Source organism: Homarus americanus, unplaced genomic scaffold (genome assembly GCF_018991925.1).
Source record: "Homarus americanus isolate GMGI-L3 unplaced genomic scaffold, GMGI_Hamer_2.0 scaffold32583, whole genome shotgun sequence".
NCBI lineage: Eukaryota > Metazoa > Arthropoda > Malacostraca > Decapoda > Nephropidae > Homarus > Homarus americanus.
Window position 1 is genome coordinate 20,261,090 of NW_024713129.1, and position 12,610 is coordinate 20,273,699.

At 37.9% G+C, this 12,610-nt stretch overlaps 1 protein-coding gene across 3 annotated transcripts in view; it reads right to left on the bottom strand.

Annotated features, from left to right (window-relative positions):
- LOC121869078 (trafficking protein particle complex subunit 11-like) overlaps positions 1-12,610 on the bottom strand; it is a 75,364-nt gene that overhangs the window by 767 nt on the left and 61,987 nt on the right. For all 3 annotated transcript variants that reach the window (XM_042370219.1, XM_042370229.1, XM_042370237.1), the window contains exons 21-22: positions 11,249-11,468; positions 5,597-5,776 (exon numbers count right to left, since the gene is read on the bottom strand). In XM_042370219.1, coding sequence (XP_042226153.1) covers positions 5,597-5,776; positions 11,249-11,468 — 400 coding nt within the window. The remainder of the gene's footprint in view (positions 1-5,596; positions 5,777-11,248; positions 11,469-12,610) is intronic.

The window sequence follows — 12,610 nt, forward strand, 5'->3', positions numbered from 1 at the left end:
AAGTAAAAGTATCGCTTTACAAGTGATAACACGGAGAATTGGTCTTCGGGGATTTTTTCATCTAAATACACTGTATTTATCGATAATTTGCTCGAATATTAATAAACTAAAGTACACTACAGTAAAGTAACACTCTCCAAGTCACTTCATAATGTCCAGCTTCACCTTCAAGCTCAAGGGCTTGTGGGAGAACTTGCCCTTGCCTGATGAGGTTAAACAGCAGCAAGCTTACCTGATATTTTTCCAAAGTTCACTCACTTGACACACTATATGAGTAGTCCGTATAATACAGGGTACACAATAAACCATTAAAGTCACAGCTATCACATTGGTAATAGTGAAGCACAGAAGACAAAAATCAAACGACAGGCAGTTAACACGTAATACAGTACACGGCATAAAGATGCGCAATTGGAGGACAGCATCGCATTTTCTCCCACTTCCCTCCCAAGTTTCTACGCCTTTCCATGACCCCAAATGGATAAATAATTATTTAAAAATTATTATTGGACAAAGGAAGGCTATCGGTAGGAAAATCAACCTTGGTGACGTTTACTTCTGAGATAAGAAAGGCAGAGGTAAAATGAACTGAAGGTAGCAATGGGGGCAGAGTCAAACCCTAAGGGTTTCTTCCAAATGTATCAAACTAAAACACGAGACAAGATTGGACCAATACATTTAGATACCGACAAACTAACTGATAACAATGGAAAAATTAGCAATAATCTGAAGATAATTTTCATCAGTTTTCACCACCAAAAATTTAATCATGATACCTGAGGCACCAACTATCTACAGAGATAGTGAAGTAAATGATTAAGCAAGATGGTAATGACTAGTAACAATGTTAGTAAAGAAACAGATAAACTAAAACCTTATAACTCGCCAGGTCCCGATGAGATATATGTCAGAGTATTAAAGGAATGTAAGGAAGAAATTAGTATGCCTTTTGAAAACTTGTTTAATATTGTCATTAAAAACAGGTGTAGTACCAGAATCCTGGAGGATAGCGAATGTGATACCGATTTTCAAGAAGGGAGATAGACTACTATCCTCTAACTACCATTAAATTAGTTTAACATCAATTGTAGGCAAGTTACTGAGAGCAATAATTTCAAATGCAATTCGAAATCAGCCTGAGAAACAAATTGATAAATGATTCCAAGTATGGCTTCATAAGTGGGCATTCATGTCTGACAAATCTACAGTATTATCATTCTTTTCAACTGTTTTCAAATCAGTGGATAACGGACACCATTATGATGTGGTCTACCTCAACTTTAACAAAGCCTTTGACAAACACAGTGGTCCCTCGGTTAACGAGCGCCTCGGTTAACGAGACTTCAGTTAACGATTTACCTTCCATAAGATTCTTAACTTCGGTTAACGAGCAATCCCTCGATTAACGAGTTTTTTACGAGCCGACTTCAACATGTTTACGCTTGCATTTGGCGGTCCACCAGCTGTAGTATTAGTCCGCCAATACAGTAATCGGTTTTAGGGCTTAAATTCCTTACTATTTTAGTAAATATCAATAAGTTTATACTATTCAATAATTTTAAAAGTTTAATATTAATTTTTTAGTCATTTTAACAATTATTGAACATAATTGAAGGTAAAGAAACTAGTTTCTGGCATGCCATCCAGCCTGTTAACACACCAGACAGGCGTTAGTCTCTTTCTGTTTTCAGTGGAGGTAACATCTTGCTTGAGACTCTCTTCAACTAAATGCTTTTTTTCTGTTTCCAAGCAAATTATTGGTCATTTTGAAATATATTTTACATATTGACAATATATAGGTAATGCAGTGCAGTGTTGATTTAAAGAAAATAATCTTGAAATACACCAAGAGAACTAAGATTTTATGGGTGAAATGGCGCCATGGGGTGACTTCTCTTCCACCCCAATGCCTTCTCTTCTTCCTTCTCCTCCACCCCCATTCTAATTCCCATCATCATCATCATCATCATCCAGGAGCCTTCTACATACACACCTCAAAGTAAGTGTACTTTTCTACCTTTTTTGTTGAATTTAGGCAATTTTCGGTGAGCTGGAACCAATTACCCAAAAACCCATTGAAACAATGGTTTCCGTTAACGAGCAACCTGCTGGAACGGATTGTGCTCGTTAACCGAGGGACCACTGTATGTAAAATGGAGGCTCATGAAATCGGAGGAGATGCAGTACAGTGATCCCTTGGTTAACGAGATTTCGGTTAACGAGTTACCTCCCATAAGATTCTTAACTTCGGTTAACGAGCAATCCCTCGATTAACGAGTTTCTTACGAGCCGACCTCAACAAGTTTTCGCTTGCTCATGATTAATATAACATCTTCAGTAATTTATAAAAAATACAATAATGCATGTAATTTGTAATATGACTTGAAAATAAAAGGATAAGCTGTATCAGAAGGTTATTTACCCAAGATGCATTTGTGTGAGATCTTTCAGCAGACCAGCTTACAACATGGGTCACTATAACACACTGTATAGTACTGTATTTTATATGAAGAAACCTTCCTAAAAATGTTATTTACTACCTTAAGTGTTATAGGATGGCACAATTTGACTACTTGTACACTCAGACAAATGATTAATGAATAAACCAGGGTATATGCAGATGCATAATACTGTACACTACAATATTACTTATTATCTTCACACCCAACATTCCAACCACTAATCGATTATCATATTCGAATAAGACGTCTAATTATAAGAAAATTTTGATCTACAGTGATCCCTCGGTTAACAAAATTTCGGTTAACGAATTACCTTCCATAAGATTCTTCACTTCGGTTAACGAGCAAACCCTCGGTTAACAAATTCCTTACGAATTTTTCCCAACATGTTTTCGCCTGCATTTGGCTGCCCACCAGCTGTAGTATTAGTCTGCCAATTCTGTACAGTAATCGGTTTTAGGGCTTAAATTCCTTACCATTTTAGTAAATATCAAGAAGGTTGTACTATTCAATAATTTTAATAGTTTTATATTAAATTTTTTAGTCATTTTAACAATTATTGAACATAATTGAAGTATAGGAAGCTAGTTTTTTTACACGCCAAACAGCCACTCAACACACCAAGCTTGGCGTCAGTTTGTTTACCAGTTCAGAGAAAGGAACATCTTGTTTGAGACTCTTCAACATAAACGCTTTTTTTTTTTTTGTGTTTCCAGTCAAATTATTGGTCATTTTGAAATATATTTTACATATTGACAATATAAAATGCAGTGCAGTGTTGATTTAAAGAAAATAATCTTGAATTTCACCAAGTGAACTAAAATTTTATGGGTGAAATGGCAGCATGGGGTGACTTCTCTTCCACCCCAATGCCTTCTCTTCTCCCTTCTCCTCCACCCCCATTCTAATTCCCATCATCATCATCAACCAGGAGCCTTCTACATGCACACCCCAAAGTAAGTGTACTTTACTGCATTGATTTTTAGTTTGTATGTAATTTTTGGTGAGCTGGAACCAATTACCCAAAAACCCATTGAAACAATAGTTTCGGTTTACGAATTTTTCAATTAACAAGCAACCTTCTGGAACGAATTGTGCTCGTTAACCGAGGGACCACTGTATTACATTACCGTCGTAAATGTATAATAACGGAGATAGCATATCCAAAATTTTCTCTACTGTATTTTCTTCCATTAATCTTCCGCCATTATCGCCTACCTCACCTCCCTCACTGCATGTCTCCTTCATAAATCATCACGCACGTGCGTTCCCGTACACGTCATACGGCCAATCAAAGGCTTTTTTTTTTTTTTGCAACCAATTAAAATTATTTTTTATTTAATTCGTGGTATTTTTGGCCAATCAAATTCGATTTTTTTGGGGGGTTTCTCATATTTCGAAATTCAAATTCATTTCCGACCATGGAAGTCTGCGATGGGTGTCACTTAAATTATATAGAGCTGATTGCATTTTGGGGGAAAAACGAAGCATTTTTTCGATCGCATGGTGTTCTTCCAACCTCAGTAAAGTGTCCTAAGTGCAAGACTGAATGTAAATATCGCAAAGACCAACATAAGTAGCGTTGTGTAAGAATCTCAGAATCCAACGACGAACAAGAACCAGGCCAATAAGGTAAGAAATAGGTGATTCCATCATATGGTGAGAGTCAGTTAGGTTAGGTTAGGTTTGGTTTTGGTTTTGGTTTTTCTAGTGTTTTTTTGGTGTATTTTTTATTCGCTTAGCCTTTATTTTTTCGGAAAACGTCCCACGAAAAAAATTTGATAAAAAAAAAAGGCCAATTTCCGACGGAAATTAAAGTCATATTCGGCCTAAACACACACAAATACACTAGAAAAATATATTTTTGACTTTCTAACAGAGTGGGGTGCGCTTATGCAAATTTACCATTGATATATAGTGACAACTATACTGCAACAGTATTTATTAAGTGATGATAAATACACGATTAAACTGTACTAATTTACTAAGTGTTGAAGACAAACATTGTGGAAAGCCAATAATCTGTTTGCCCTTTGTAAACAAATGACTCATGGTGTTCAGTGTGGGATTCTTTTTTCAGAAAAGCTGATTCTTTTAGGATAATATTTTATCAACCTGACACCAAATGATCCTAAATTAGATGAGAATTATGGTGAAATTGCATAAAGAAGTGTTAAAGGAATCTTGGGGAGAGAGTACCCACCCGGGCTACACCCTCCCCTCTGCCAGCTGCTCCCAGATAAGCACTCGTCTTCCACATACAATATAATCCTACACTTAATTGTTCTTATTTTTATCTTTATAGTACTGTACAGTATCCAGTTTTCTCTTTATTCATAAGAAAATTCTGTGGTTGCTTACATAAAACACTTTACAGTAAATAACAATCATCTCAGTGAAAACAGTTATTGACAACCAGACTTATGTGTGATTTTCACCCCCAGAGAGTTGTTTCATTTTTTTATATTGTTGATGTAATATTCTTTTTATAACCTTGTTGTAAACTTAAAGACCTTAGATGTTGAAGTGCAGTAATAACATAATATTAACTAATTTTCTTTAAACAGTTCAAATTTGCAACTCCCCCCCCCCCAAATATGTTCGTTTTCTTTGGTCTTTCACACTTTTTGGGCTGGGGTCTGCCCCAATTAGTCCTATTTATCGAGGTTCTACTGTACTTAATTGTCAGTAATAAATTTTAACAACTTAATACTGCTTTAAAAATATTCTTGGCCAATTGTATCGTGGTACAGTAATGTAATTATAACTTCCTGTAGAGTGAATGGCCCATCCAACTTAACAGTCTAAGAATTCTTCAGTTTCTCACTCTCTTTCCCAAATTCCCCATTTTTTCTTATTTCTGTTCTTCAATTTGTCAGCGAACAAGAATTTCTTTAGAACTTTGTTGACTTACATATTTACTTAAAACAGCTTATGGTAGCTTACTGGCCCCCCTTCACTTTATGAAATCATTCCTTACTGCTAAGATAATATATAGACTAACACCATCAAGACATATATACTGTGGCACAGCTAAAAGCGAGAGGCTTCTTATAACATATAAGGATAACAATTAAACTCAGCTGGTGAGATACTGTACTATATTCATATTGATAAATTCAGTGATGTCTTACCATAATGTAAACGTGCGTAGGTAGAGTGCGAGCTAGCAAAGCATCTAGGGATGTGGGCTGCCCTGGAGAGTGGGACTCAACGCTCAATGTTAGCTTTGGTAAATGAACATTTCCAGCTAACAAAGGATACAGTGTATATGTCACTCGTTCACTGCAGCTTGGCAACACACGTAACCGTACCTGAAAAAAAAACAAAAAATAATACGGTATATATATATATATATATATATATATATATATATATATATATATATATATATATATATATATATATATATATATATATATATATATATATATATATATATATATATATATATATATATATATATATATATACACACACACAAACATTTGAAGGAAGATCAACCTAGTTCTTCTGAAACTGAGTTTGAAGAGTTTAGGGCCAGCAAGGGCTGGTTCGATAAGTTTAAGAAAAGAAGTGACATTTATAGTGTTGTCAGGCATGGTGAAGCTGCCAGTGCAGACAAAGAAGGAGCTGAAAAATTTGTAGTGGAGTTCAAGGAACTGATGTATGAAGAGAATTATCTTCCACAGCAAGTTTTCAATGTGGATGAAACCGGTCTGTTCTGGAAGAAAATGCCCAAAAGGACATTCCTCACCGGAGATGAAGCTTCTTTACCGAGGCATTAAACCCAGGAAGGACCGTCTCACTCTATTGCTTGGTGCCAATGTTTCAGGGGATTTCCGACTGAAGCCTATGCTTGTATACCACTCTGAGAACCCCAGGGTGTTCAAGCAACAAAAGGTGGAGAGGACAGCTTGGAGTTTATTGGAAGTCAAACCGTAAGGCATGGGTAACGAGACAGCTCTTTAATGAATGGGCCAGTTGAGGTGTTTTGCCCTTCTGTGAAGAGTTACCTCACCACCAATAAACTTCCTTTAAGGGCTCTTCTCCTTCTGGATAATGCCCCTGGTCATGACCCTGAACTTACCAGCACTTTGGAAGCTCGAATTGACTTTGTCAAAGTGCTGTTTTTGCCTCCCAACACCACATCAATAATGCAGCCAAAGGACCAAAATGTAATCAGCAACTTCAAGAAGATGTGCATGAAAAAAATGTTCAGAAGGTGTCATCAGGTAACTACCACTGATCCTGATCTATCACTGGCACAGTTCTGGAAGATGCAATACAACATCCTGGAGGCTGTAAAATTGATTGTGTCAGCATGGCAAGAAGTCTCCATTCGATCCCTGAATTCTGCGTGGAAAGCACTGTGGCCAACAGCAGTCCATGATTTTGATGGATTTGAGGAAGAAACGGAGTTGGACAAGGAGATTGTGTCCATTGGTCAGTCAATGGGACTTGAAGTGGAGGAGGATGATGTTGAAGAGCTTGTGATGTCTCATGAGCAGAAACTTACTCCTGAAGATTTGAAACAACTGGATGAGATAATAGAAACAGACAGTGGTGAGGAGGAAAAGGAAAGTGATGACCATATGTCTTCTTCAGACTTAAAAGATGCTGTTCACCACTGGGAGATGTTCAGGAAACTGGCTTCAAGGCACCCTGATGTGGAAACAACAGAACCGATTTTGTGTACTGTGGAGGACAAAGTGGTCTCCTTCTTCAAGAACCAGCTAATGATCAGGAGGAGAAATGCCCCACAACGAAAAATTGACAGTTTCTTCTCTAAAAGGCAGCGTGAGAAAGATGCTTCCCCTCAGTGTTCCTCTTCAAAAAGGAGAGAGGATTTTCCCGCTGGAGAATCTGTCAGCCCAGAGGTTCCTGACATTATTATGGAAGGTGACTCGCCTTCCAAGAAGCATTAAAATGCTTCTCGTCCACCCCCACTTCCTTCTCTTCTCCCTTCTCCTCCTCCACCCCCACTTATAATTCCCATCATCATCATCATCAACCAGAAGCCTTCTACATACACACCTCAAAGTAAGTGTACTTTACTGCATTTTTTTTTTTTTTACTTTGTATGTACTTTTCTGTGAGCTGGAACCAATTACCCAATATCCCATTGAAACAATGGATTTGGTTAACGAAATTTTCGGTTAATGAACGACCCTCTGGAACAAATTGTGTTCGTTAACCAAGGGACCACTGTATTATTATTACACACAGTAAACCTTTGCCATTCGCGGGTTTGCAATTTCAACGATTTGTGGTAAGCAGATGGCGATTATGGTGGCTAGCTTGTGAGCCTTTTCCTGCAGCGCAACGAGTCACCCCACGCACCCAAGGCATCTCATTTCCCTCTGTTCGCGCTCACCCAGTACCTATAACCCAACATCTTGTGTTGTACTCTCAAAACTTTCGTGTTTCTTTGTGAAAATGGACCCTAAAAACTGCCTAATGTCAGTTGAGAGAATGCTAAAAGTCCTCATGTTCATTTTTATGAGTCAACAGGTGGTGAAGGGACTAGTGCAGTGACTCAACCAACTTTTAGTGCCAGTAAAGATTGGTTCGAGAATTTAAAGAAAAGATTCTCTCTTCATAATGTGCGGCTGACTGGGGAGGTCGCATCAGCTGACCACACAGCTGCAGGTGCATTTCCCGCCAAATTGAAGAAAATAATAGAAGAGAAAGGCTATAGATCAGAGCAAGTGTTTAATGCCGATGAATCCAGTCTATATTGGAAAAAATTGCCTGGTAAAACATACATAAACAAGGCAGCCAAGGACAGAGTGACGCTCATCTTCTGTGGCAGTGCAGCTGGCCACATGATTAAACCTGGTTTGCTTTACCGCTCAGCAAACCCTAGGGCTTTAAAGAGTAAAAACAAGAGCCTTTTGCCAGTTTTTTGGCAGTCCAACAAAAAGGCATGGGTAACTGTGCAAGCATTCCTGGATTGGTTCCATAAATGCTTCGACCCAGAAGTGGAAAAGTACCTTGCTTTCAAGAAGATGGAATTCAAGGTGCTATTATTGATAGATTATGCATCAGGCCACCCAGAAAGTTTACAGTTTAGCCATCCAGGTGTAGAGGTGGTGTTCCTACCCCTAATACCACTGCTTTTATTCAGCCTCTCGATCAGGGTGTAATACGCACCTTCAGGGCATATTACACCCGACGCTCTTTTGGTCATATCCGTAGTGCCATGGACACAGACCCTAACCCTGATGTTAGCAAGTGTTGGAAGTAGTACAGCATTGCAGGCTGCATTACCAACATCAGTGAAGCATTCAATGAACTCAAACCAGAGACAGTGAATGATTGCTGGTGAACTTTATGGCCTGAGTGTGTGAATAACTTCCAGGGATTTCCATCCATAGTAAAGGATGTGAATGACATTGTGAGTGTTGCACGTCAGTTGGGTGGTGAGGGGTTTGTGGACATGGCTGCTTGATGGGCATGGAGAGGAACTGACAGAAGAGGATTTGGAAGAATTGGTAAAAAATTCCGAGGAAGATGAAGAAGAAGAAATTGTGGAATTGCAACAAGAAGGTTGAGGCTTGAAAAAATTTTGGTGAACTATTTCGACAGGTGAAGATGGTAACTGATTTCATTGTTGACCACGACCCTTCCATGGGAATGGAGCCTCAAGATTATCTGAGGAATCAACCAGGTATTGTTTCCCTAGTAGGAAATGTTTGAAAACCAAAGAAAAGATGAAACAACTACCAATCACGATGTTTTTAAAGAAAAAAACCAGCAGCTACCGCTGCCGCTCCACCCTCCTCCTCCCAGCCACCCTCCACCTCTCTGCCACATGCCACGTCCCGGTTGCGCACCTCTCCACTACCTGCCTCTCCACCACCTGCCTCTCCACCACTGCATCACCCTCTTCCAACAGTGATCCTGATGATCCCCTATGCTTCAGTAACCAGATGTCTCCCTATGTATAGTGCACCACTTCATCAAGCTCCAAACTTCCACGTATGAATGTAAGTATAGTATTGGTGACTTAAGTTTCTCATACACAGTATAGTGTTTGCTGTATATATATCACAATCAAAATCAAATTTACACTTACAAACTATGATTTGTATTGAGTATTAATGGTTTAATTTTACGATAGGTCTTTTATCTTACGAATCCAATAAAAAATGCTATACTGTGGAGAAAATACATGATAATTTACAATCTACAAATGTTAAAACAAAACTACAATAAAATGTGGAAGATTTATCCTGAAATCTCCTTTCTGATAGAGACTGAAGCTGTGAAGTTCTTATTATACAGGGTGACTTCTAGGGATCCTCAAGTCCTTGTTGAACAGTGTTCCACTAATGCTGACAACCAATCCAGCTTCCTTGTAGTGTCATCCTCAAAGGGGGAGTTGGTACAATTGGAAGAAAGCTGAAGGCCTTATTACAGCTGGTGAATGCTCAATCAATACTCATAACAACACAGCAATGGATCTGGATTAAGCTGATCCTTTTTGCTTTAGTTTTGGAATTGGCTGGCATTGGGCTTAACCAGAAAAGAGGATTTCAGGAGCAATCCTCCATTTCTAGCTACTGCTGTCTGAAAGACAACTCTTTTAATCCATAACCAGTTAGAACCAGAGAAAGTAGGAGTTGCTACACATGCTTCAGGATTAGATAGACACACACACCCCTTACAAGGGATAACTTTTTCCTACTGGGTTGGGGATCCTCTCCCTAACTCAAACTGAATAAATACGGTGTCATCCTGGACTTTGTAGGATAAGCTAGGTTCAAATTTCTCAAAAACATCAGATGTATACCCTGCCACAGACAATTCAAAATTGTCACCAAAAAGTGAATAATGCATGTACAATCAAAGGAAAAAGGTCATGTTACACCCCCCTAGCATTATGTTCTGAAACTCATGACAGAGAATTTAGGTAAAGTAAAAGCAAATCTTCGAGGATTGAGTCTAACGGGGAAGTTTTCAAAAATTCTTCGTCGTGGGTTTCAAAACATAAGGCACAGTAAGTGTAGAGAGACTTTTTTGTATAATTGTACATACTGTACATACCAAAAGAAAAGATGACGTACTCAACATGATTCTCATAAACTGCCAAAAACCAGCAGTAATCTGTTACTAATGACCTCTAAAGACATTTAAAACTCTTAAAAGACAAGGGAAACAAAGTTGTCCTAGATATACGAAACAAGAAATTAAAATGAGAATGAGATTAGACAATTACCTTCAAGGAATAAGAAGAAGCTCTGTACAAAACCAGATGAGAAAACTAAACCTGGATTCATAGGTCTATTTGGCCATCATAACTAACATAATGAGATAGAGGGGCCTGTACTGCTGCAACATTATATACTCCCCTAACTACTTTGCAATATACTGTAAATACACAACAAATTTACTTCATATATCTTCTTCTTTTTCTTTTATAATCAAGTAGTCAAGCAATGTGCATGGAAGATAAGTTATTGTAGTGTGTAAAGTATTCTGGTAGACATCAGGATCAAGGTTAGTTTACTAAAACAAGACTGCTTGTATAGACGCCATCATAAAAGAAACGTCCATATCATCAAGCTAATTTTTTTCCCATAATAGTGCTGCTATGAGTGATCAAACACCACTATGCAACTGCATATGAGGAATTAAATATATTAAACCAAAAGTGATGGCAACTCATTAAACACTGTCAGACAATCATTATTGTTGATCCTTAGAATTCTGTCTTTTCATAATGCAGAACAATACCCTCAATAGTAAGCACAGAAGGAATAAATCAACATAAAACATACCTCCTTGTGTCCAGCATACATGAATGCATCTGATACTTGCATATTGAGGGCAAGCTCTGCAGTGTGAGCACCATGGTTTGATATGGTGTAAGCCAGAGGTAGTGGGGTGCGCACTGTTCCTTGTGGGGCCACCTCACACTCAACCCACACACCCCAATGTTCCACCATTACTGAAGGAAGACCTACACTTACACTAACAGCTGGGGAATCACTATTTGATCTGTAAATAAAGATATATTCTTTTACTTAACAGTCACTTATAATATAAATTAAAGTAGACAAAAACTGAGGATGACCAGATTTAGAATTTCAAAATTGTCAGTGCTGCTGTTGTCCTCCTATTAGCCATGATGCTGCTGTAAAAGTATCTCAGTCACTTAATATATGTGGCCATAGTGACCATTTTACTAATTCTTACCTATCACTCTTAACCCCCAGACACTGGGCTATGGTATATTTCTAAAAAAATTAAATAAAATATAAAATAATTCTAATCTTACAGACTGGTTATGCATGATATAAACAGTAAAGAAATGTGTCTTCATTATATGTCGAGGATGTGTTCCAGAGAAACGTGACTTAAGAGTGAAATTTTTTATAATGAGGAACTTTTCTCATAAGTATTAATATAATTAGGGGTATATGTATTACAACAAATACAGTCTACACTTTGAATGCTCAAGAAGTGTTAGTGGAGAGAGAACTTTAAGCAAATAAGCATGCAATGGAATCATTATAACATACCCTATAGTATTTGATATGGAGATATTGTATGTTCACAACAATGATTTTCATTACCATTGAATGAAACATGGTGGCTCAATTTTGCTACTTATAAACTTTGACAACTGATCAGTGAATAAACTAGGGCATATGGAGACCCATTATACACTACAATAATATTTATTACATTTTATAAATACTGTAGGCTTCAATATTATTTACTAAGCGCTGAAGACAGATCCCGTGGTAAGCACCAACCTCTTGAACAGTGACAACAAAGTACTTGAGAGATGGTTGAGTGCTGGCAAGATTGCTAGGGAGAGTGAAAACGATCAACTGTTCCCACTCTGTAAACAAGAGCCTGAGAATATAATACAATGCAATAACTCATCTAGGATTGAGTGTGCAATTTTTTTTGGGGGGGGGATTGACTATTTTATAATATTGTTTTATTAACTCAGCACCCAATGAACCTAAAAAACATGGTAATTATGGTGAAATTGAATAATGTTATTATAAAGGGATCGCAAACTGATGAGTGAGAAAGAGAGAGTTGTCCTGTCAATCCAGCCAGCACTCCCTCCTTACTCCCTCGCCACCCTCTACCTCTTCTCCCCAACTTTTTTCACTCCATTTGGT